Here is a 27,165-nt window from a genome sequence, read left to right as displayed (position 1 = left end):
GTCAGAATTCTGAGATAAAAAGTCACAATTACTCTTTTTATTTTTTTACTTGGTGGCGGGCTTCCATAGAAACCAGATAACTGCTCAAATTAATTTAATGAATGTAAACAAAATGAAACAAAACAAGTTTGCATATATAAAAGAAACAACAAAAAACAACTTTAAATGAAAAAAAAAACCGGCTCAATTTCAAGTTGAAAAAGTTTTTGTTTTTCACAGTTCACAGGGTTACATGACTATAGGGCTATTCCCATAGGAAAAGAAAGCTCCAGTGTCGTCAGCGGAAACTGTGGACGTCTTTCCTTAGACCCAGTACAAACAGCAACAATAAAATCAATAAATAAATCAAATGTCATATCGATACACATACATAGAACTTCAAAACTGATGTATATGAAAAGAAAAAAGGTCTTCAAACGTGAGAATGGATGCGTATTATAATGTGTGTGAGCGTGTATGAATGGCATAAATTTGTGTGGGTGAGAATGTGTGTGTGTATGCGATATCTAAAGGGTGTGAGAATGGAGAACACGTGTGTGAAAGAGTGTGGATAGCAAACGGGAAAATCATTGACCAGTTTGGTGCATATCACGGGTGCAACGTTGAGTGATTTAAAATGAAAATGAGGAAGCGTTTTTGACGGGAACTCTCCCAATCCGCCGTTGTGCCAACACGCCTCGTCTCAGAACTGGAGCGCATACAAAGACAATAGACAGGATCCACCATTCATTCACTTCCCTCACGTCATCACATCAAATCTGCCTCAGGAACAGCATGCCAGATACTCAAGATCCTCCCTTTTTATAGGCGGCTTCACCTCAATTACCACACCTTGTGACGTTCACATAATAATAATAATAAATAAATAAATAAACAGTGTTTTCCAGCTGCTCTGCTACAAATGTTTCTACTTCATGTAAGTTCATACTGGAGTGAAGCCGTTCTCATCATGTGATTGGGGAAAACATTTCTGAGGGCATGTTAGCGCGAGCTTATTTGTAGCTGAGAGTTCTGAATAAACAGTCCCAGTCACGTCGACTCTGTCTTCTTCCACCTTATTCTACGAACTTTGTAACACATGTAATGTACCATTACAGCCGTCGAGATGAACGAATCGTCAAAGTGTTGATTATAGAATTATTTAATGATCTATTCCTATCACATGAAAGGCTGCAGTGATGAGCATTGAGTACACAGACAGTCTGTTGATCGTGTGAAGGCAGTGATCTCGTCATTACAATGCTATTTCTCTCACAACATGCTTTCACCACAACTTACAGCAAACACGACATCGACATGAATACAGTAAGAGCTTGGCTGTGCAGCATAACCAGCATAACGTCATTCATTATAACGGCAGTTTGGGCAAGTGTGCAGATACACTCGCGACGTGTGATTGACAGATCCGGACATTATAAAGAGAGTGTTTTTTGATCGCTCTCTGTAGTTTAATGACTTAAAAAGACCAGGCATTAATGATCACTGTTACTCACTGTTTGTCGCGGTGCTGTCGAATCCATATCGTTAAGTCTGTTTGTAAAGCCTGTGCTGACATAAACTGAATCAATTTTCTCCGAATGTTCTGGGCAGGCAAAGCAGAGGAAGGGGAGGTAACCTTTCATGTTATGACGTCATAACAAGACAATTCAAGATCAGCTAGTCTGAGCTGTCATTTTCTCAAAGGCAGAGAAAGACAGCCAGAACTCGGTTTACACCCATTAAAATTTCTAGCCACTTGGGGACCATATACAGGTTAGGGGAACTCACATTAATGCAAAAAAACCTAATAAAATTAGATTTTCATGCCATGAGACCTTTAAAGGGGTCAAATAATGGTACATGCACTTTTATAAGTTGATTATACGGAAATGTGTGATGACAGTGCCTGTAGACAACCATCCTATAATGATAAAAATCCATCCAGTGTTTTTTTTTTATCTCCTTATATGTTTTCCCCTGTCTCAAATCGAGCCGCCTGACCGTGTGATGACACACGGTCGGACGCCCCTCTCACGATTGTTAATTGACAGCAGCGTTTCAACACAGACCCACCCTGAGCGAGCGGTCATCAGTCCGCCATTGTTGATACGCTAACGTCTAAGCGATTGTGGTGTTCTGTTCTTGGGTGTAATAATGAACACAGCAGTCACAATTTTGATGTTCCCGCTGAGTTTTGTTTTCGAAGGGAATATCCCCCCCGATCAACGTTAATGCTTTCATGTTTGCGCAAATCATTTCTCACCAGACCACTTTATAAACGAGGGTCAGTATAAAGCAGGTTTTGCTAAGAAGCTGCTCTTGAAAAAAGGATTGTGTTCCTGCTGCACCTCCAGAAGAAGTCAGTGTAACGTTTTATTAACCTTTATATTAATCTTTGCAAAACGCTTGCACGCTTCATGATGAATGAGGCTAAAGTTTACTGGGTAAACTTTCCTGTTGTATTATTTTGTTTGGCTCATAATGAACTGTTCTTTTCTTCTTCAGGTGTTTCTGGTGTTGGTGCAGATGAAGTGTTAGTGTCAGTGATGGAGGGAGATTCAGTCACGCTACACTCTGGTGTTCAAACAAACCAACAAGACAGAATTAGATGGTATTATAATGACATTCGCATTGCTCAAATCAATAGAGATCAGAGTAAAGTCTGTACAGATGTTCAGTGTAATGAAGGTACTGAGAGATTCAGAGGCAGACTGAAGCTGGATCACCAGACTGGATCTCTGACCATCACAAACCTCAACACCACAGACTCTGGAGTTTATCATCTACAAATAAGCAGCGGCAGCAGCGACAGTGAAAAGACATTCATTATGATTTTATATGGTGAGTCAATTGTTAAAAGTCTTATACATTTAAGTCACATCATTAATGTGTTTAGTGATATTTTTAGCTGACATTCAGAAGTGTTTTCTCTACCTGTATATTCAGATAGAGTAAAAAGATCATTTCTTCAAACATTTACTGTTAAAGTGGAATTTTAGATTTAAATATAAATTACTATTCACATGTTGCAAAGATATCATGTAATATAATAATTCATTTAATTAGTAATAGATCAGTATTATATAGTATTATTATTTCTATCTATCTAAATAATGTCATAAAGTTATTTATTTTAAAAAGATACAGCAAGATGACACGCCATCTGTCATGTGTGGACATGCAGTAATGATGTTGTATTTTGTAATACTTGCTTCATTGACTTCATCATCATATTGCTTGTTCTGTATCAGATCTGAAATAATTAGTATCTCGCTACATGTAGATCTTTTCATTGGATTTACTCTTAAAACTCAAGTAATTAATAACATTACTTTTACTTCTACTCAAGTAATTACTTCTATAAGTACTTATACTTTTACTTGAGTACAGAATTTGGTTACCATACCCACCTCTTGCACAAAAATGTGTATAAATGTTGCCTGTTTTATCACTTACATATCCATAGTTCTTTCATGTTGTGTCTTTCCCCAAAAAACGAGATCCTCTGATCATCTGTTGGTTTGTGTTTCAGGTGTTTCTGCTGCTGAACGAGATAAAATGAAGAGAAAGTCCGTGATGGAGGGAGAATCTGTTACTTTATACACTGGCGTAATAAGAAAACTGAATGAATCGATGACATGGTACATTAATGAGATTCACATCGCTGAAATCACTGGAGATCAGAGTCAGATCTGTACAGATGATCAGTGTAAAGAGAGATTCAGAGACAGACTGAAGCTGGATCATCACACTGGATCTCTGACCATCATGAACACCAGAGAAACAGACTCTGGAGATTATAAACTAAAGATCAACAGCAGCAGATTCAGCATCATCATAAAGAGCTTTAGTGTTTCTGTCACTGGTGAGTGTCATTTAGTCATTCAGTGCATTTCCCTCGAATAATTTTAAAATATAGCTTACTAAAGTTTAATTGTGGCCTGTTGTAAGCTTTGACTGCATATTAAAATATAATTGAGATCATCTCTAGCATCTCTAACATCAGAGTGACAAGAGGTCGACTGATAGTGGGCTTTACCGATAAGATAATTAGGTTGCACAGCACTGGCCGATAACCGTTCAAAAATAACATCCAAGTAAAATAGTGCTGAAATTTATGACAAAAAACAGTCCTGAACCATGAAAATGTACCATACTTTTTAAATGAAATATATCAATATTAATACTAAACATTAATATATTAATTATACCTTGATCATTTATGTTAGTTCATAGTGCATTAACTAAAGTTAATAGAACTTGATAATTTCAATGTATTAGTAAATGCTACAATGTTACTGTTACAAGCACGCCAGGCTCCACCCTTTCCCAGACACAGTGCTCCCAATCACCAGAGTACTGAGCACACACACCTGCACTTCATCTGCACTGCAATCACCACCTGCACTTAAGCCCCACGCTCACACTCAGTCACTGTCCGGTATCGTTCGCACATGCTCACGCAACTGCTAGCTACTAAGGACTCACCTGATACCCTACCTGATCTCCTACGTTCCCTGAGTGTCTTCTCGTCTTGTCCTGTCTCCTGGTTTCCTGTATCCTTCGCTCCATCGTCTCCCTCGGATCTGCAATCAAGAATACGTATCGTATCACCCATTGTCCATACCATACTCCTGAACTGCCATTCCTGCTACTCACCTCATCTGCTCACTCCTGGTTACCTAATAAATTCTGTCAACTGCCATCTGTTCTCCGTGTCACCTCTGTTTGTAACAGTTACATGAAAGAATACTTCTAGAGAAATGGCATCTTATTGTAGACATCTAAGTGTAAAGCCCTGTTCACACCAAGGATGATAACTATGAAGATAACAAAGATATACTTTTAAAAATCGTTCTCAATATTAAATTCTTAAGCTCTGGGACCATTATGTGGATTTCCAAAAATGGCCTACCAAAATTGAAAAGCTTCCCATACCCACATACAGTGGTATAAAAATACACAATGTAGGTGTCAGGAAACACTTTGAAGTGACATAAAACACTGCTAAAAGTGATAAACATTTAAGTATATGTTGTTTGAGCTGTAAAAAAAAAAAAAAAAAAAAAAGTGTATAACTCAGGTCCTGTGTGCTCTAGAACCCTGCAGACAGTTTGTCATATAGTAGAGTTCACACTACAGCGATAGCGATAAAGGCAATATCATTGGAATCACTTTCAGAATGATTTTATCCAGCTGATGAACGATAACATTGACAGCCAATCAGAATCCATTCCGCTGTATTGGCTTGCCTTGAACAAGTGTGCGTTTAAAATAAACATAACAATATCGTCTGCTGGTGTGGACACTAACTATCTTTATAGTTCTCTTTATAGTTATCGTGCTTGGTGTGAACGGGCCTTTACCATTTCATATATACTCACCTAAAGGATTATTAGGAACACCTGTTCAATTTTCATTAATGCAATTATCTAATCAACCAATCACATGGCAGTTGCTTCAATGCATTTAAGGGTGTGGTCCTGGTCAAGACAATCTCCTGAACTCCAAACTGAATGTCAGAATGGGAAAGAAAGGTGATTTAAGCAATTTTGAGCGTGGCATGGTAGTTGGGGCCAGACGGGCCGGTCTGAGTATTTCACAATCTGCTCAGTTACTGGGATTTTCACGCGCAACCATTTCTAGGGTTTACGAAGAATGGTGTGAAAAGGGAAAAACATCCAGTATGTGGCAGTCCTGTGGGCCAAAATGCCTTGTTGATGCTAGAGGTCAGAGGAGAATGGGCCAACTGATTCAAGCTATGACTGAAATAACCACTCGTTACAACCGAGGTATGCAGCAAAGCATTTGTGAAGCCACAACACGCACAACCTTGAGGCGGATGGGCTACAACAGCAGAAGACCCCACCGGGTACCACTCATCTCCACTACAAATAGGAAAAAGAGGCTACAATTTGCACAAGCTCACCAATATTGGACAGTTGAAGACTGGAAAAATGTTGCCTGGTCTGATGAGTATCGATTTCTGTTGAGACATTCAGATGGTAGAGTCAGAATTTGGTGTAAACAGAATGAGAACATGGATCCATCATGACTTGTTACCACTGTGCAGGCTGGTGGTGGTGGTGTAATGGTGTGGGGGATTCAAGATCAGCTCGTCTGAGCTGTCATTTTCTCAAAGGCAGAGAAAGACAGCCAGAACTAGGTTTACACCCATTAACATTTCTAGCCACTTGGGGACCATATACAGGTTAGGGGAACTCATATTAATGTAAAAAAACCTAATAAAATGAGATTTTCATGCCATGGGACCTTTAGAGGGGTCATATAATGGTACATGCACTTTTACAAGTTGATTATATGGAAATGTGTGATGACAGTGCCTGTAGACAACCATCATATAATGATAAAAATCCATCCATTGTTTTTTTTTTATATCTCCTTATATGTTTTCCCCTGTATCAAATCGAGCCGCCTGACCGTGTGATGACACACGGTCGGACGCCCCTCCCACGAATGTTGACAGCAGCGTTTCAACACAGACCCGCCCTGAGCGAGCGGTCATCAGTAGGGTTGGGAATCGTGAGAAATTTTCCGGTTCCGGTTCCGGTTCCGGTTCCGCCTAACGATTCCGGTTCCGATTCCGGTTCCATTAAAATTATTAAACAAATAGTGGTAAAGGAAAAAGGCACAATACGCAACTCAAACAATCCATTTTGTGTTTATTACTTGCTCTAAAATTTATTTACAGGTTGGCAATGTCAAAAAAGTCCTGTACTGTACATATATTACAGTATTAATTAAGCCATTCTTGCAACACATTGTTTTTCAAATGAACACCTCTGAAATTGTCTTATTACATTTTATCTCTCTGTCTCTGAATAAAACCAAATTATAAATTATATTTATTAGTTATATTTATTAATTAGTTGTATATTAATTTAATAGTAATTCAGTTATTCAGTGAACTTGTAAATAATAAATTGCAATTCAGCATTACAAAGGTAATTGTGCCTAAACGCTTACCTAAACCATGGTGACTCAACGGTTGACAAATATATATATATATATATATATATATATATATATATATATATATATATATATATATATATATATATATATATATATATATATATATATATATATATAAATATATACCTTTCACTATAAATCTGGTATAAGCCCTGAGGCACTCTCTGCTGTAGCAAATGTTTTGTCAAATTGCGAGTGCAGCCTCCTTTGCATGTTATGAACTTTTCACGTGTTACATTTTGCTTCATTATCATTCATTCTTTGGAAATGAATCCATACTTGTGACTTTCTCTTCGCCATGCTGGTGGTCAACGAGAAAATATCTGACGCAAAACCTTAAATGTGTAGCGCGAGGGCTTTCAGGCTGAACTGCGTTGCACTCCTGGAAGCAGCAGGCAACGTAATTAATATTCATGATGAGGTGAGCCAGGGTTGCCAGGTTTTTACAACAAAACCCGCACAATTGCACAATCGCTTCAACCCGCGGACATGAAACACAGCCCGCGGCAACAGTGGAAAACGGGAAAGCGGGAAAACCACGGACTTGGCAACACTGGCTGTCACTCGGATACGCTTCCAGCGCTTCGCACACACATTGCACCAGAACCGTTTTCGGAACCGAAACTTTGGAATTTTGCGCGGTTCTGGTATTTTTCAAAAATCAGTTTCGGTTCTGCATAAGAACCGGTTCTCGGTTCCCAACCCTAGTCATCAGTCCGCCATTGTTGAAACGCTAACGTCTAAGCGATTGTGGTGTTCTGTTCTTGGGTGTAATAACGAACACAGCAGTCATTTTGATGTTCCTAAATCCGAACCGCTGAGTTTTGTTTAAATCCGAACAGTGGCTGAGTTTTTTTTCGAAGGGAATATCCCCCCCGATCAACGTTAATGCTTTCATGTTTGTGCGAATCATTTCTCACCAGACCACTTTATAAACGAGGGTCAGTATAAAGCAGGTTTTGCTAAGAAGCTGCTCTTGAAAAAAGGATTGTGTTCCTGCTGCACCTCCAGAAGAAGTCAGTGTAACGTTTTATTAACCTTTATATTAATCTTTGCAAATCGCTTGCATGCTTCACGATGAATGAGGCTAAAGTTTACTGGGTAAACTTTCCTGTTGTATTATTTTGTTTGGCTCATAATGAACTGTTCTTTTCTTCTTCAGGTGTTTCTGGTGTTGGTGCAGATTAAGTGTTAGTGTCAGTGATGGAGGGAGATTCAGTCACGCTACACTCTGGTGTTCAAACAAACCAACAAGACAGAATTAGATGGTATTATAATGACATTCGCATTGCTCAAATCAATAGACATCAGAGTAAAGTCTGTACAGATGTTCAGTGTAACGGAGGTACTGAGAGATTCAGAGGCAGACTGAAGCTGGATCACCAGACTGGATCTCTGACCATCACAAACATCAACACCACAGACTCTGGAGTTTATCATCTACAAATAAGCTGCGGCAGCAGCGACAGTGAAAAGACATTCATTATGATTTTATATGGTGAGTCAATTGTTAAAAGTATTATACATTTAAGTCACATCATTAATGTGTTTAGTGATATTTTTAGCTGACATTCAGAAGTGTTTTCTCTACCTGTATATTCAGATAGAGTATAACGATAATTTCTTCAAAACAGATTTACTGTTAAATTGGAATTTTAGATTTAAATATAAATTACTATTCACATGTTGCAAAGATATCATGTAATATAATAATTCATTGAATTAGTAATAGATCAGTATTATATAGTATTATTATTTCTATCTATTTAACCCTCATTTGTGCTTTGGGGTCAATATGACCCCAATCGACTTTTCTTTGGTTAAAAATAATGGTTCCCTTTATCTCAGTGGAATGAAATCTTGTGACTTTTTCTAAATTATCTATCTATACACACACAAAAAACCTGGGCTTGATTCGGTTGTTCTAAAGGCATGTAAAAAAAAAGTCACACTCATGACCTTTGGGGTCAATATGACCCCACATTGAAATGAATGGGAAAATCGAAAAAAATTTGTTTTTTATTTTTCATTTGTCAAAAAAAATCTATAAATCCAGAATAAATCTGAAAATTTCCATACCACAACGAAGTCCTGGTACTAGAGCACAAATGTAATGTGGAACGAACATGATCACTTGCACACACACATGCTCGCGCACACAAACACACACACAGGTGTGACTCCAATTGAAAGCATTTTTTTTTTTAGAAATTGACAAATAAAATCAATAATTCCAGCATAAATCTGAAAATTTCCACACAGAAATGAAGGCCTGGTACTAGAGCAAAAATGCAATGTAGAAAAGACATGCTCACTCAAACACACACACACACACACACACACACACACACACACACACACACACACACACACACACACACACACACACACACACACACACACACACACACACACACACACACACACACACACACACACACACACACACACACACACACACACACACACACACAATGGTATAACTGCCACAGCCAAATAAAATCAGCCACAAATGCAGAACAAAGATAAAAGGGGTGAGACCTAATGCACACACACAGGCACACACACGTGTGCACACACACACACACACACACACACACACACACACACACACGCGCACACACACACACACACACACACAGAGAGAGAGAGAGAGAGAGAGAGAGAGAGAGAGAGAGAGGTGTGACTGTCACAGAGAGCATCTGTATGGAGTTTGTCAAATTAAATCAGAAATCAGCAAATGAAATCATTTGTCAAATGAAATCAGCTATCAAATGTAGAAGACGTGTGAGTGAATCAGTGAGACCTAATGCATGCACACACACACACACACACACACACACACACACACACACACACACACACACACACACACACACACACACACACACACACACACACACACACACACACACACACACACACACACACACACACACACACACACACACACACACACACACACACATGCAGAGAGAGCAAGGGAGAGATGAAAGGCATCTGACCTGTTCAACTTTGAGAAAGTTTACTCTGAGATCTAAGAGCTGCAACTTTGTTTTGAAAACAAAGAAATTGTTCCCACAAAAGAGGGTCTTTGGTGTCCTGCACACAGTTCATTCTGTGGCAGTATGACAATGAAATACACTCTCCTGGAGACTTTGGATTACCTGCATTATTCAAGTGAAACTTTAGGTGTTTCTTGTGGCGATTTCTGTGGTATTTTGTAAAAACAGACATTTCAAAACGCATCAAAAACTACCAAAATTCTACTATTTGAAAGAATATTTATTTTTAATGTCTTGTATAATGTTTATGCATGTATAAATTCACAAAATGTATCACAAAAGTTATGATACGAGCAGTTGGCCACATCCAGTAAAATGAATGGATCTCTATGGCCCTCTGCTGGGTCTCTATGGACAAAACAATTTCTTTCTTAATTTGTAATTCCTTCAGGTTTGTCTTTGACCAACAGATGGCAGAATTGTACAGCTAACACCTAGATAAATATCCAGAAACAAATTATTTTTAATTTAGATCATCATTTAAGTATTTTTTTCATAAAAAATTAATATTTTACACGCAAGCTAATGGTATAGTTGAGGATTTGTGTGGTAAATAGGTACAAAAGTACTTTGTATATCCAAAAACACAGCATTACTGTATAGATGAGAAGTAAACAAAAAAAATAATATATTATATGTATTATTAAAAATGTACAGTTTTTTTACAATCATTCTCTAAATTTTGGGGTCATATTGACCCCAAATGCACTGAGTGTAAACAGGAAACTAAGGACATATGAGGGCTAAATAATGTCATAAAGTTATTTATTTTAAAAAGATACAGCAAGATGACACACCATCTGTCATGTGTGGACATGCAGTAATGATGTTGTATTTTGTAATACTTGCTTCATTGACTTCATCATCATATTGCTTGTTCTGTATCAGATCTGAAGTAATTAGTATCTCGCTTCATGTAGATCTTTTCATTGGACTTACTCTTAAAACTCAAGTAATTAATAACATTACTTTTACTTCTACTCAAGTAATTACTTCTATAAGTACTTATACTTTTACTTGAGTACAGAATTTGGTTACCATACCCACCTCTTGCACAAAAATGTGTATAAATGTTGCCTGTTTTATCACTTACATATCCATAGTTCTTTCATGTTGTGTCTTTCCCCAAAAAACAAGATCCTCCAATCATCTGTTGGTTTGTGTTTCAGGTGTTTCCTTTCGTTCAGTCACTACGACGTTACGTTAGTGACTAACGAATGGTGGTTTCGCTTAGAAGCCAATTACCTTTGAGAATTAAACAGCGCCCAATGGCAGTGCCAATGCCATGGGCATGCGGAATTTGCATGCATAACTCCGCCCCACCTCGTGGGTATATAAGGAAGTACGCTGGCAACATCGCATTATGTTTCTGCTTTGGAGCCAAGAGTATCTGTTCACTCCTTCAAGCCTGCTAACTGAGTCTTTGTCAGCCTTCGAGACAAGCAGCTTTCCAGAGGCGTTGGTGTTGACGGATGTCTCGTCCGTGTACTTCTGGGTGTGGCCGGTCACTTTCCTCTTTCGATGGGCACAATCACTGCTTGGTATGCTTTGGCATTCAGCATGCTCAAGCAGCGTTTATGGATGAATCATGTTCCCACTGCGGGAACATGACCATCGCGGTGATGCGGTCGAGACTCGAGGATCTTCGTAAAGAAGTGAGAGTACCCTCTACCACACCCCAATCTACCGTCTCCACGAGAGGCGGTACTTAAGCTGGTGGTCAGGGTGACCTGAGGGTGACGGTGTGGAACAAAGCCCAGACGCTGATGCCTCGGGCCACACCCCCCTCTAGCGCACCGCAACCCGTGAGTGTCCAGACGGAGATCGCGGGGCCTGCTCTGGCCCCCCCGCGCATCTCGTTTGGCGCTCCGGAGGAGGATGTGATGTCGGTCACCGCATCACAAGGTGGGCTCGAGTCCTCTGAGGACGATGACTTGGCTGTGCTGCCGCTGTCGGGCGCGCCAGCATTGCCCGAGTCGGACCCAGAGCTGACAGCCATGCTGTCTCGGGCAGCTGCGAGTCTGGGGATAGAATGGAACCCTCCGCCCTGTCCCGAGCGCTCGCGGCTCGATGATTGGTTTTTGGGGGTGCGCGCTGACACCCGTCAGTCCCCACCCCCAATACCTTTCTTTCCCGAGCTGCATGAGGAAGTTGCGGGGTCCTGGAAGTCCCCGTTGTCTTCCCGCGACCGTTCGGCGACTTCCTCCGCCTTCTCCACCCTTGATGGGGCCACGGCCAACGGGTACACTGGGGTCCCCCCAGTTGAACGTTCTGTTGCGATGCAACTGTGTCCTCAGAGCGCTTCAACTTGGCGTGGTGATCCTAAGCACCCCTCCAAAGCCTGTCAATTCACATCTACATTGGTGGCGAAATTGTACAGAGCTGCAGGGCAGGTCACTGCATGAAAAGTGGGATTTTCGTCAGTATGTGACACTGTAGATTGCCGTGAAACTTCAGGTTTACGACTGTGCATGGCAATTTGCAGGCAACACCGAAAACTGCCGTAAATTGTCGGAAATTGTCGTGGGTCTTGCTTGGCAGTTTTCCCCCCATGACCCCCCCTCCCCTTAATTCTAGGGTAGGCTTTATCATGTAAATGAACATGCTGTGAGCTACACAAATGCAAATCAGAGTAGCAGCAGGGGGAGTTTTATCTAGGTTCTGAATTTTTTTGACTAAAACAAGTTTAAAGTTTAAGTTAAAATGTTAACTTAAATTTAAGTTAAATGTACTCGTTTTAGTACACATTACTAAATTTTTAGGGCAACCAGTTTGCTCCAATTTTTTAAGTAGATTCAACTTGTCCGGGCTCACAGTGTAGATTAATTACTCTGTATGTCATTAGCAATAACCAATGTTATGTAAAAAAAATAAAAAAATACAGGACAGCAGTTCATGTCTTCAACCTTTAGAGAGGTTATGTGATGCAACAAGACAAAGAACCAAAGCACACAAATAGATCAAGTAAAGCATACAGTTTACATACCAACATTAATTTTTCCACCCTGCACTTTGAGTGATTTTTTAAATGGCTATTAATCATAAATGTGAAAAGTACAAGTTTGTTTGTTTATAGTTAAGTCAGATTGTGTTTTTCTGTAATTGTCATTTAAATTGAGCTCACACCACATTTTATGAATTATCAATGCAGATTTTCAAGAGGTGGTTTCCTGGACAGGGTTTAAATTATGCCAAGAGTAGGCCTTAATCTATTTAATCGTGAGTTAAAAAATTGTTGCCTGGAACAAAGATTAAGCACAGATTACTAACACCTGGACTATGAGTCCTGAACTAAAATAAACTGGATTCATTTACAGTTTTATCTAATTGCTTACACACAATTTCTGAAAATATGGCTCCATTTCTTGTAACTCTACACACAAAACATCAGACATCTCTTGCAAAAGCAACACTTTGTGCAAAACTATTTTAACTATTTCCAAAAATGTTGTTTTTGCAAATATCTAACTACACAATGCACAACTGAGGAATTTACAGTTGAACTGAAATCAACTGAACTGAATCAACACTGAAGTCACTTGAGCTGAATATTGACACTATATTGGCTTGTTAGAGCCGGTTTACAGCAGAATTTGTTTTGAACTTGTTACTGAAGCTGCTATGAAACAATATATTTTGTTGTATGCATATTCTTTCTTTCTCAAACCTTAGTTTTGATTTCTAAGTGATCAATTTATGTATGTGTTTACACACATGATCATTGGCTGTATGGGTCCTCAGTAAATGAATGTGGCATTTAAATGGCAAAAGTTATTCTTGTCTCTATAACTTATGGCTTCCTAAAGACACGTTTATGGGTAAATAAAATATTAATAATATAAATAAAATGAATATCAAAACATATTTTAAATATAATGAAGTCATTTTATTATAGCACTCATCAGATGTTCCTGGAAACAAAACAGAGACAGAACAGTATAAACAAACTATACAACAAACTAAACACCAAATTACAAAAACATTATTATGTGAAAGTGAATAAAGTGGTGTGTGTTTTCAGTTATAAATATGTGCTGTGTAAATTAGCCTATTTATACTTTTAGAAATTATATATAGCCTAACTTTAAAAAACAAACAATAACCCATATAGATAAATTATAATAATTGTATAATATTAAGCATTTACTTAATATACATTGTAACATTAGGCTACTTTACTCTAGCACAGTAGTCAGTTAAGCAATTAATTAATATCTTATATTAATATGTATGTAGCCTAGGCTACATCTAAAGGTAAGTCTGCTTTAAAAAATAAAATATTACACTTCGACATGTACAGAATGTGCGCGTTAAGAAACACGTTCAAATGTGTCTTCTTAACATGTTAAAACTGTGCGTGAAGCGGAAAACAGGGCGTGTTGAAGGTTGAAACGACCATAAGTCACGCGTTTCGTATAAAGAGATTTGGCCCCGGGCGCGTTCCATATCAGAGCCCTAGTCCAATGAGGTGCGAGGTCGAGGTCATGGCCATGACGCGTAGAAGACGAGCTTTAAACTTTTTTTTATGTTTTTTGCTGCTTTCCTTTTTCGTGATCAACCATGACAGGACACCGTCTTCAACTCAATCTCTGCATGGACGCGACGAACTTTTTGGACTCATTTTCAGGAGGCTGTCTTCGTCTTCACAACTCTGAGGCAAACTGCAGGCGCTATGAACCAGAGCATGGGTAATGTAACGTTACGATTTAAAGAATATGCTTTTATTCAGCTGTATAAGGAAATGGATGCGTTAATAGATCCGAGCTTAAAACTGCACATTTTGTTTACACAGACTATCCTCGCCTCATAACGAAGCCGTGAGCTCTTATCTGCTTGGAGCGATTTCCGCGAGTCCAGATTTAACCGCTGATCATGACGAAATTGTGTGTAAGTAACTTCTAATGTGTTTCTCATTCCTTGTTTAATTTTACCGTGACTGTTTTTATTAATACCAGTCTCATGTAATTGTTTTCCAGCTGCCTGTAAGACGTATTATGAATCGACACGCCGGAGCTTCAGATACAAACAACCTGAAACTGCGAAGTTTAGCTCGGAGTCGATCAAGAAGAAAAAGGGTAAGATTTATTATATTAGATCCGTTTTTTTGTCAATGTGAGTATTTTTCAGTTTGCTTATTGTCTTTATGGATTGTATTACAGTTGCTGGAAGCGAGAGTGTGCTGGATGAGGTGGACGTTTGGAAGTCCGCGACCATTGAACTCATGTTTGACGAGGAAGACGGCTTTGTTGACGGGGTGTCTGGATGGATTGTGCGGCCACCGCCCTCTCGCAGCCTGGAGCTCGACGAACTTTACATTACATTACGAGACATTACTGCTGCACTGTACATAGTTGTGTGTTTAACAATAAAGCTCTTTCTTTGAGTAAACCGCTGTGTTTTATAAATGAAGCCCTTTCTTTGAATGAACAGCTGTATGCTTATAAATGAAGCCCCTTGTTTGAATAAACGGCACGGTCCGTATAATTTTCCCATATATTCCTTGATGGTATGAATACTTCATAGCACAATAACATTAATATGAAACAAATTATTACAACATAAGTTATATATTTATTATTATTATTGGGGTTTACATTTATAATGAGCCAGGGGGACCAATAATGATTGGTTTGCAGTGATCTGCCAACCAATCACGAGGGATTTTTCTTTTTTAAATGTAGTGGCTTCAGCCAATAGTGAGTGAGTAAATTCAAGTCTGGCCGTTGACTCTCTGGTTTCGCTGCTATTCATATGCAAATTAGAGGTGTCGCACCTCCGCGCGGTCTCTCAGCGGGGGGCTCTCCACCTACGTCATGGTTCGTTTATGACAATTTGTGGCACAGACGAACGCGACGTTCGCTGCCTCTAAATTGTCGAAAACTGCCGAAAATTAGGGAGATTTCCAGGAGTATACAGGCGTTTATGGGGTCGAAAATCCCACTTTTCATGCAGTGGGTTGTACCAGGCCAGGATCCGCAGGGACATGCACGAAGGTGGAGTTGATCCGGGGCTCGTGGACGAGCTGCGTGCCGCCACCGACCTTGCCCTCCGGGCGACAAAGGTGACAGCACGCTCCCTGGGTCAAGTGATGTCCACAAATGTGGTCCAGGAGTGACATTTGTGGCTTAACCTGGCTGATATGCGGGACAGCGAGCGAACCCGGTTCCTCGATGCCCCCATATCCCAGGCTGGCCTCTTCGGCGGGGCGGTTGAAAGCTTTGCCCAACAGTTTTCAACCGCTCAGAAGCAGACTGAGGCAATAAAACACATACTGCCCCGGCGGCCAGCTGCTGCCTCCACCCAGCCGCCGGCACAGTCGCCTCAGCCTGCTCCCCACCAAGGACGCCCTCCTAAGGCTCCCGCCCTGCCCCAGCAGCTGCCTTCACCCGGGCCGGGTCGTGGAGGTCGCTGTAGGAAGGCGTCCCAGTCCGCTCAGCCCACCCCGCGCCCCACTAAACGCCAGGCCAAGCGGCGTTCCTGAGACGGACGGCTCAGGGATGGGAAATTCTTTCAGGGAGATGGTAGCAGGACCACTCCTTCCCCCGGTGGAGGGCTGGGGGAGAAACCTTTGTTCAGCTGCTGGCCCCCGGGTCAGCAGCACCCTATGTTGGTTAAAGAAAGAATTAACACTCCCATCCCTGAGCCACCAGAGATCAGTGATGACAGTGCGTGCCACCCCCGGGTCCCGCCACTCACATCCCTCTCTGTCGCCAGCCTCCTGGCAGAGCAGACCCCAGTGGAACATGCGTCCTTCCCTGGTCTCCTCTGTCAGGACGCAGCAGTTAACCGTGCCCCAACACCGGGACGCTCAACAGCCTCCCATGTCCGGGCCGGTAACGCTGCCTTGCTGCCCCACCCTGGGTACGTCTGTGGTCTGAATGACCCCGCTGGTGCAGTTCCTGGGAGCCTGGCTTCAGCTTCCGGGACTGTCCCGCTGGGTCGTGAAGACCATCAGGCGCGGCTACGCGATTCAGTTCGTGCAGGTTCCTCCCTGCTTCTGGGGAGTCCGCTACACTATGGTCGGGGCCAATGCCCCTGTCATGCGTGCAGAGGTTGCCACCCTACTGGCGAAGGGTGCGATCAAGCCTGTCCCTCCAGCCGAGAAGAACTGCGGGTTCTACAGCCCGTACTTCATTGTACCCAAGAAAACCGGTGGGTTACGGCCAATCCTGGACCTTCACATCTTGAACCGATACCTTCACAGGCTTCCGTTCAAGATGTTGACAGCGAAACGCCTTTTCGAATGCGTTCATCCGGATGATTGGTTTGCAGCGATCGACCTGAAGGACGCCTACTTCCATGTCTCCATCTTACCTCGACACAGACCGTTCCTACGGTTTGCTTTCGAGGGCCGGGCATATCAGTACGCGGTCCTCCCATTCGGGCTATCTCTGTCCCCTCGCGTCTTTACGAAGATTGTCGAGGTAGCCCTTGTGCCCCTTCGGCAGCACGGGGTTAGCATCCTGAACTACCTCGACAACTGGCTCATAACGAGTCACTCTCGAGCGCAGGTTTGCGAACACAGAGATCTAGTGCCCGTCTGGGCCTTCGGGTCAACTGGGAGAAGAGCAAACTTTGGCCCGTGCAGAGGATCTCTTTTCTCGGTATGGATATCGACTCAGTCACCATGTGCGCGAAGCTTACGAGTGAGCGTGTGCAATCTCTGCTGACTTGCCTCCGTCAAATCGAGAGCGAGAGTGTGGTTCCACTGAAACTATTTCAGAGGCTCCTGGGGCATATGGCATCTGCAGCCGCGGTGACGCTGCTCGGATTGCTACATATGAGACCGCTTCAGCATTGGCTACGCGATCGAGTCCCGAGATGCGCATGGCGGTCTGGCACGCTCCGGGTACAAGTGACTCGGGCCTGCTTACAGACTCTCACCCCGTGGTCGAACCTCAGTTTTCTACGGACCGGAGTGTCCTTAAAACGAGTTTCCAGGCATGTTGTTGTATCAACAGATGCCTCCTCCACGGGCTGGGGTGCCATGTGCAATGGACAAGCAGCCGCGGGCTCCTAGACAGGACCCCAGCACCTTCTGCATGTCAATTGCCTCGAGTTGCTGGCAGTACGGTTCGCCCAGCACCGCTTCCGAGCGTTGCTGAAGGGTCAACATGTACTAGTCCGGACAGACAACACGGCCACAGTAGCGTACATCAACCACCAGGGCGGTCTACGCTCCCGCTGTATGTCTCAACTCGCCCGCCATCTCGTCTTATGGAGTCAGAAGCACCTGAGGTCCCTTCGTGCTGTCCACATCCCGGGAGAACTGAACCGTGCAGCCGATGAGCTCTCACGGTTTCAGCCACTTCCTGGAGAATGGAGACTCCATCCCCAGACGGTCCAGCTGATATGGGAACGGTTCGGCGACGCACAGGTAGATCTGTTTGCCTCCCAAGACTCTTCCCATTGCTCCCTGTATTATTCCCTGACCGAGGGCACGCTCGGCACGGATGCACTGGCGCACAGCTGGCCGCAGGGCCTATGCAAATATGCGTTCCCCCCAGTGAGCCTTCTCGCACGGGTACTGTGCACGATCATGGAGGACAAGGAGCAGGTCATGTTGGTCGCCCCGTATTGGCACGGCCAGACCTGGTTCTCAGAACTGCTACTCCTTGCGACAGCCCCTCCCTGGCCTATTCCTCTGAGACCAGACCTCTTCACTCAGAGACGGGGCACCCTTTGGCACCCGCGTCCCGCTTTCTGGAAGCTCCACGTGTGGCTTCTGGACGGGACGCGGTAGGTTTGAGTAGTCTTCCACCTGTGGTGGTTGCTACCATCACTTCCGCTAGGGCAGAGTCCACGCGGCATGCCTATGCATTGAAGTGGAACCTCTTCGTCACCTGGTGTTCTTCCCGCCAAGAAGACCCCTGGAAATGCCCGATCGGATCCGTGCTATCGTTCCTCCAGGAGGGGTTGGAGCGAAGGCTGTCTCCCTCCACCCTCAAAGTGTATGTGGATGCAATATCTGCCCACCACAATCTCTTGGGGGACAAAAAGGTAAGTCAGCACGACCTGATCATCAGGTTCCTGAGGGGAGCGAGGAGACTGAATCCTCCTCGCTCTCCTCTCGTTCCCTCTTGGGACCACTCAGTAGTTCTAAGTGCTCTGCAGAGGCCTCCCTTTGAGCCTTTGCGGTCGGTTGATATAAAGTTCCTGTCGATGAAGACGGCTCTGCTGACCGCATTGGCCTCAGTTAAGAGGGAAGGGGACCTGCAGGCATTTTCGGTTGACGAAGCGTGCCTGGAATTCGGACCGGCTAACTCTCACGTGATCCTGAGACCCCGGCCCGGATATGTGCTCAAGGTTCCCACCACTCCGTTCCGAGACCAGGTGGTGAACCTGCAAGCGCTGCCTTTGGAGGAGGCAGACCCAGCCTTGGCATTTCTCTGTCCAGTACGCGCTCTCCGGACTTACGTAGACAGGACGCAGTGTTTCAGGACCTCAGACCAGCTCTTTGTCTGTTATGGTGGAGAGCGGAAGGGAAGAGCTCTTTCAAAGCAGAGGTTGTCTCACTGGATAGTGGACACCATTGTTTTGGCTTACCAGCAGCAAGGTCGACCATGTCCCCTTGGGGTTCGGGCCCACTCCACCCGGAGTGTGGCCTCCTCTTGGGCTTTAGCGCATGGCGCCTCACTAACAGACATCTGCAGAGCTGCAGGCTGGGCGACAACTAACACATTCGCCAGATTCTACAATCTCCGAGTGGAGCCAGTGTCCGACTATGTACTCGCCTCTACTAGTGGCTCTACTAATGTCTTCGCTTGCTCACCATTCCACTCCACGGACTGGACACGTGCAATATTTTTCCTCAGGTGAGCTTCCCCGAGAGCCCTGAGTTTCTCCAGCACTGTCGACGCTGACAACAGTTCAGTCTGCCCTTTCGAGCCCAGACCCTCATGTCCAGCCAGGTGCCCCGTGTGCATGGTTCTCGTCCGGCGACCCCCACACGAGTATTTCCACCGTAAGCCTCCTCAGTGAGCAGGTGTCTTTCCCTTGGCAAGTTCCTGCCACCCCTAGGGTTAACCCTCTAGGCGGCACGGTCGAGTTTACTCGACAAGATGCAGCACTGAATAAAACGGCCGATTTTGTCAAATAGGGTGTCAAATTTCATTTGACCTCCCCTCCACTAGATGTTAGACATGTCATACTTCATCCCCGACTCAAAAAAACGTCATGCTTCTATACAAAATCTCCGAGCAAGAGCGCATTGAGTCAGTGCAAACAAACGCGAAACTAGTGTGAGTGAGCCATTTTATCAGAGCAATATTGTCAATGTCAGCGAGTATTTGCATTAGATTATTATTTTCTAATGGCATCAATAAAGCTTACCCGCAATGAAGTGTTGGGTCTTCTATTCGCGGACCCTGATTCTGAAGGGGAATATCTGCCGTAATCCTGAAAGTGAAAGTATAGCCCTACACCAAGCACAAACGGTGAATCCTTTGCCCAATGTAGATGGTCCTTTGCCCAATGTCAGTGGTGGGAACACAGTGGTGTTTTGCGGGGTCGGAGTGTTCATTGCGAAGTTAGCAGGCGTGTTACGCTGGCTTCACACCGCACACGCAAGCAGTGCGTTGGCGGGGCAGTGGTGTGTATGGAGAGCGGGAGCTGCGCGCAGCCGTTTTGCATTCACACTGGCAGCGGTTGTCTCACACAGCTGAACCACGGCTCATGTATTGCAAATACAGTTAGTGGGCAACGTGGAGTTGATCCTGAAATAACCACTCGTTACAACCGAGGTATGCAGCAAAGCATTTGTGAAGCCACAACACACACAACCTTCTGCTGTTGATGGGCTACAACAGCAGAAGACCCCACCGGGTACCACTCATCTCCACTACAAATAGGAAAAAGAGGCTACAATTTGCACAAGCTCACCAAAATTGGACAGTTGAACACTGGAAAAATGTTGCCTGGTCTGATGAGTCTCGATTTCTGTTGAGACATTCAGATGGTAGAGTCAGAATTTGGTGTGAACAGAATGAGAACATGGATCCATCATGACTTGTTACCACTGTGCAGGCTGGTGGTGGTGGTGTAATGGTGTGGGGGATGTTTTCTTGGCACACTTTAGGCCCCTTAGTGCCAATTGGGCATCGTTTAAATGCCACGACATACCTGAGCATTGTTTCTGACCATGTCCATCCCTTTATGACCACCATGTACCCATCCTCTGATGGCTACTTCCAGCAGGATAATGCACCATGTCACAAAGCTCGAATCATTTCAAATTGGTTTCTTGAACATGACAATGAGTTCACTGTACTAAAATGGCCCCCACAGTCACCAGATCTCAACCCAATAGAGCATCTTTGGGATGTGGTGGAACGGGAGCTTCGTGCCCTGGATGTGCATCCCACAAATCTCCATCAACTGCAAGATGCTATCCTATCAATATGGGCCAACATTTCTAAAGAATGCTTTCAGCACCTTGTTGAATCAATGCCACGTAGAATTAAGGCAGTTCTGAAGGCGAAAGGGGGTCAAACACAGTATTAGAATGGTGTTCCTTATAATCCTTTAGGTGAGTGTATATACAAACAATCATGCTTTAACATTGAAATTTTACTCATGCATATTGTATGTATACTCTCACACGAATTTGCTTCTATTTTAGAACAAGTGAAGATTATCTAATCAAAATAACTAATAAATATGTATTAGAATGACCCTAAAATTAAAGATATTGAGTTTGAGTTTTGGTCTCATATTTTCATCATAATATAGTTCACATTTTGGGCTGCCATTATAAAGCTTGGAAGATCCAGGACATTTTTTTTTATGTAACTGATTGTATTAGTCTGAAAGAAGAATGTCATATACACCTAGGATGACTTGAGGGTGAGTAAATCATGGGATCATTTTCATTTTTGGCTGAACTATCTCTTTAATATTGCATTATGAATTTTACGATTTTGAACATTTGTATAAAAAGAAGAAAAGGTGCATAATATCAGTCCGTTTCCTGTTGAGATCACAGTGTTGTGATGCTGTTTTATCTGTTGTTGTTTAAAAAAACACCATATTTATCAAATCAACCAGCTATGTATCTAATAAATCAATATCAAACGTCTTTCTACTGAAATTATCAGTTGATCTCTAGTAATAATGATTGTCTGTCTTTAGCTGTTCCAGATTCAGGTCCGTGTTCAGCAGCTGCAGCAGCAATAAGTGCTGTTGTTTTTCTGCTTGTGGCTGCTGCTGCTGTCATTTACTATCACCAATGGAAATCTAGGAAAAGGGAAGCAAGACAAAAAGGCAAGTATTACATACAGGTCATTGTACACAATGTAAATATGAGATTTATTGTGCAAAAATAATCTTTAAAAAAATATGTAAGGGTGTGTATTTTTATTCTAATTGACCAAAGTAAGAGTTTGATGTTATTGTTCAAACAAGAAAAAAGACAGCGCCTGATGATCAGGTGAGATACTGTGAGCACTGAAAACCGCATTCTTCTATCTTAAAAATATATCTAAATTATGGCACATGCTCTCAATGCAAAATGCTGAACAGTTAGTTCATGCGTTCATGACCTCAAGGTTAGATTATTGTAATGCTCTACTGGGTTGTTGCCCTGCTCGCTTAATAAATAAACTCCAGCTGGCCCAAAACGCAGCAGCTCGAGTTCTTACTAGAACCAGGAAATGATGAAGATGACCATATTAGCCCGGTCAACACTGCACTGGCTGCCTATTAAACATTGCATACATTTTAAAATCTTGCTTATTACTTACAAAGCACTAAATGGTTTAGCTCCCCAGTACTTGAGCGAGCTCTTAACACATTATACCGGGAACACTTCCCATAACACCAGACTCGTTACATCATAAAAAGAATGGCATCTATGCTAATGTTAGTCTCTCTGTTTATCCCGAGGTTTACTACAGTCAGCCGGACCTTGGTCGTATCCATATCAGATGGTGGACCTGCGTCTGGACATGAGCAACGCATCCCTGAAGTGTCTGCAGACACCGTATCAACTAGACTCTCCCCTGTGAAGGCCTCATCAACATGACATCCAGTGGCACTGATCCTCAACAAGCTCGTCTCCGCCGTAAAGACCCTGATCTTCAACCAGATGGAACTGGACAATATTCTGTGTTCCGATCTAATCTGACTTATGACTTGTAATGTTGCCAGAATAATAATCATACACTGTTTGTTAATTGGCCAGAGGAGAACTTGCACCCCGACTGAGCCTGGTTTCTCCCAAGGTTTTTTTCTCCATCCTGCGACCTGATGAAGTTTTGGTTCCTTGCCACTGTCACCTTTGGCTTGGCTTGCTAAGTTGGGGACACTAAATATTCAACTATATTACTGATCTGCCTGCATTGTCACTATATGATAATTGAAATGAGCTAGATGACATCAGAGTGGCTGTACAGCCGAATCAAATTCTGTTGCATTTGTGAAGCTGCTTTGAAACGATCGGCATTGTAAAAAAGCGCTTGATAAATAAAGGTGACTTGACTTGAATCTGTCTGTCTGCAAAACACTGAATTGTCTCAACAGATTTATATCTGTGAGAACTGTTAAGGCCCTAATGACATCATTTTAAACAAAACCTGGCCAAAACGAAGTTAGTTTTATGGGGTTCAAAACAGCTTGTCTAAACAAACTTTCAGGGTCTGGCTAGTAAAATCTCTGAACTACCATTGCTGTGTGGCAATTACGTTATATGTAGTTGTGCCTCCGCCTTCTTTGAAGTGGAAATTCCCTCGTTCATGTCTTGTGTTCAGTCTGTCAAGGTCAAACGTCTGCAAGATAAAACATGAACACCCACTGGAGAGCAGCTTTAAAACGTCATTCTAATCAGAAGAGACACTGACACTGTCTTTTCATGTTTAACACTGTAAAGCAGATGCTTTCTTAACTGCTGTTACCTCACCGCTGTCGATAAGAACATCTCCAAGCGTAACTGCTGTCATTTTTGTTGTGATTATTTTTGTTATTGAGAGGAAAATGCACAGCACGTATTTACATATTCATCTAAACTCCGCTCTCAGCAGTGTGAAAGGCTTCATACTGTGTGTGTGTGTGTATAATATATATATATATATATATATATATATATATATATATATATATATATATATATATATATATATATATATATATATATATATATATATATATATATATATATATATATATATATATATATATATATATATATATATATATATATATATATATAAATATATATATATATATATATATATATATATATATATATATATATATGTTGCACGTGTTACAAAAAAAACTGTCTGTGCGATGAGTTTAGTTTGATACCAGACCAACACTGCGGGGGGCGCCAGGAACAATCGTGCTTGGACTTGGACCCCAGCAAATGTGCCCAGTTTGAAAGCCGCCTTAATGTCCATTAGAAAAAGCAACAAGTCCCAAACATTCTTTCCAAACTTGTAATGAGACGCGTTTAAATACCTGTTGTCCAACACAAGAGAACATTTAATTGAGTGTTTGAAATAACTTTTGTGGTCTGACGTGCTTCACATCACAGAATGAGGCAGAAATTATTTTCTTTTATAATATTCTGTACAGTGATAGATTCGCGGTGTAGAGAAGTATACAGTACTTTTTTTCTTTTTAGATTCAGATTAGATTCAACTTTATTGTCATTACACAAGTACAAGTACAAGGCAACGAAATGCAGTTTAGGTCTAACCAGAAGTGCAATAGCAGCAAGTGCAGGATATACAATGGATGCATAAGTGCAGGACATGGATATGTACTGAATATATATAAATATGTATAAATAGAGAGATGGTTATTACTATAAACAGAACTGAATTTACAGGTGAATATGTACAGTGAATAAATATTCAGATGGCTATTACTATAAACAGAATTTTACAGCTAGAGGTATACAATAATATGTTAGGCTAAAATGAGGAATATAGCAGTGGATTAAGGTAGTGCAATAAATTATGGACAGAGCTATCCGAGAAAAAAAAAAAAGTTTAAAAGTGCAGTGGAAAGTGGTTGCATATTACAGTTAGAAGAACGGTGCAAAATGTAAATGTAAACAGTAGGTACTATAAATACAGTCGGCAGTGCAAATGAGCATAATCCAGTTATGGTATGGTAGTGCAAAATGCATAAGTAAACAGTTGTTACTGTAATAAACAGTCAGTAGTGCAAATAAAGTGAAGGCAGATGTGAGGTAGGAGAGTTAGCAGTTTATGAGGGAAGTGGATCAACGGGGTTTGAGTTCAGTAAAGAGACAGTTCTGGGGAAAAAACTGTTCTTGAGTCTGCTGGTCCTGGTCCGGAGGATCCTGAAACGCCTGCCAGAGGGCAGGAGAGAAAACAATCTGTGGGCTGGGTGAGAGGAGCCTTGAGGATGCTGCGAGCTCGATGCAGGCAGCGTTTCCTCTGGATGTGCTCGATGGCAGGTAGTGGAGTCCCTGTGATGCGCTGGGCAGTTTTCACCACCCGCTGCAGTGCCTTGCGCTCCGCAACAGAGCAGCTCCCATACCATACTGCAACACAGTTGGTCAGGATGCTTTCTATTGCGCAGCGATAGAAGTTCACCAGGATAGCCGAGGAGAGCTGATTCTTCCTCAGTGTCCTCAGGAAGAAGAGGCGCTGGTGAGCCTTCTTGACCAGGCTGGAGGTGTTGGTTGTCCACGACATGTCCGCCGAGATGTGGATCCCCAGGAACTTGAAACTGGAGACACGTTCAACAGCCATTCCATTGATGTGGATGGTGTCGTGTGTGCCTCTTGACTCTTTCCTGAAGTCCACGATGAGCTCCTTCGTTTTGGTGGTGTTGAGGAGCAGGTTATTATCAGTGCACCATGTGGCCAGGTGCTGGATCTCCTCCCTATAGGCAGTCTCATCGTTGTTGCTGATGAGACCAATCACCGTAGTGTCGTCCGCAAACTTGACGATGGAATTAGATCCATACACAGGCTTGCAGTCGGCGGTGAAGAGGGAGTAGAGAAACGGGCTTAGCACACAGCCCTGTGGTACACCAGTGTTGAGTGTGATGGACGTGGAGCAGGTGGATCCTGATCGAACATTCTGGGGTCTGTCAGTTAGGAAGTCCAAAATCCAGTTACACATTGAAGTGTTGATGCCCAGGTCTCCAACTTTTTCAGTGAATACATAAGATTTCCTGAAGAAATTACAGTCACTGATTTTTTTATTATCATAATTTAATATTTTATTTCAAAACCTTAGTCCTTTTTAATGATTAATAATTGTTATATTTATTCTTAAATACTAGTTTTGTGTAACTGAATCTTCAATCGGATGGATTTTGATAACAGGAAGTACCGTAACAAGACTGAGACTGCACTCGTGGCTACTGATAATGAGTTTTCTGCTAGTGTGACTTGACTTCCTTGGGTTATTATTTGAATCATTTCACTGAAGGGGAAGATGAAGAGAATTTAGGGGGAAAAGAAAATTCTGACGTTCTCATTGCTCATAGAAAATACGGCGGGATACTAAAATATCGGTAGTCTGTACCAATAACAGTGACTTCAAGTTTCGAGTCTAATCCACAGACTGTAAAACAAATATGGACGTAGTGTCTGTGATGTCACCCAGAGGATTCTGAAGAGCGTTTCTGAAGCCTAAAGTGTGGCTTTTGCCATCTTGGCAGCGTATCACTCCCGGATAACTTAAAATGGGCAAAGAGGAGCTAACAGGTGGAGTGGGTGGAGCTAACAGACAGCAGACAAACGGCTAGTAGTGACAGAAGCTGCAATCCACCTGTCACTCAAGTGACCACGCCCTTAAATATGCAGAACTTTAAGGCTTAATATAATTTAAACAAATTAGTTATAAAAAAAAATTCACCCCGTCACGGCAAAATTAGCTGTATAGACCAAAACCACACTTGTAAACGTGTTTTTTTTCTGCTGTAAAGTTGTGCATTTTAACATGGGGCTCAATGAGATTCTGCTCCCTTCTGGAGCCTATCTCTAGCGTCCAGTCGATGAATTTCAGTTTAAATCACTTCCGTACTGGCTTCAAGAGAAACTGGGTAAGGTTGCAACCTATCACCAGCAGTAAAACCAAGAGTGCTTGAGGATTTCCAGTGTGTAACAGTGAAGGGATTATAAGAGGCTACTAAAGTATCCAGA

The 27,165-nt window shown here is 42.4% G+C and overlaps 2 protein-coding genes across 7 annotated transcripts in view; both read left to right on the top strand.

Moving 5' to 3' along the window:
• LOC307120290 (uncharacterized protein) overlaps positions 1–23,520 on the top strand; it is a 29,904-nt gene extending 6,384 nt beyond the window's left edge. Inside the window, exons 2-5 of one of the 3 annotated variants that reach the window (XM_079807258.1) lie at positions 2,485–2,820; positions 3,512–3,844; positions 22,170–22,301; positions 22,923–23,520. In XM_079807258.1, coding sequence (XP_079663384.1) covers positions 2,485–2,820; positions 3,512–3,844; positions 22,170–22,301; positions 22,923–23,044 — 923 coding nt within the window. In that variant the 3' untranslated portion in view covers positions 23,045–23,520. Of the gene's footprint in view, positions 1–2,484; positions 2,821–3,511; positions 3,845–8,137; positions 8,474–22,169; positions 22,302–22,922 lie in introns of those variants that run through there. The other 2 variants (XM_079807257.1, XM_079807259.1) reach the window with 2 other exon arrangements.
• Positions 1–27,165, top strand: part of LOC307120270 (uncharacterized protein) — a 911,732-nt gene that overhangs the window by 641,782 nt on the left and 242,785 nt on the right. The gene's annotated exons all lie outside the window — the stretch shown is intronic.

Source organism: Gobio gobio, assembly GCF_949357685.1.
Source record: "Gobio gobio genome assembly, chromosome: 24".
Taxonomy (NCBI): domain Eukaryota; kingdom Metazoa; phylum Chordata; class Actinopteri; order Cypriniformes; family Gobionidae; genus Gobio; species Gobio gobio.
The sequence above is the reverse complement of the archived record's forward strand: the minus strand, read 5'-3'. Positions and strand labels throughout refer to the sequence as shown.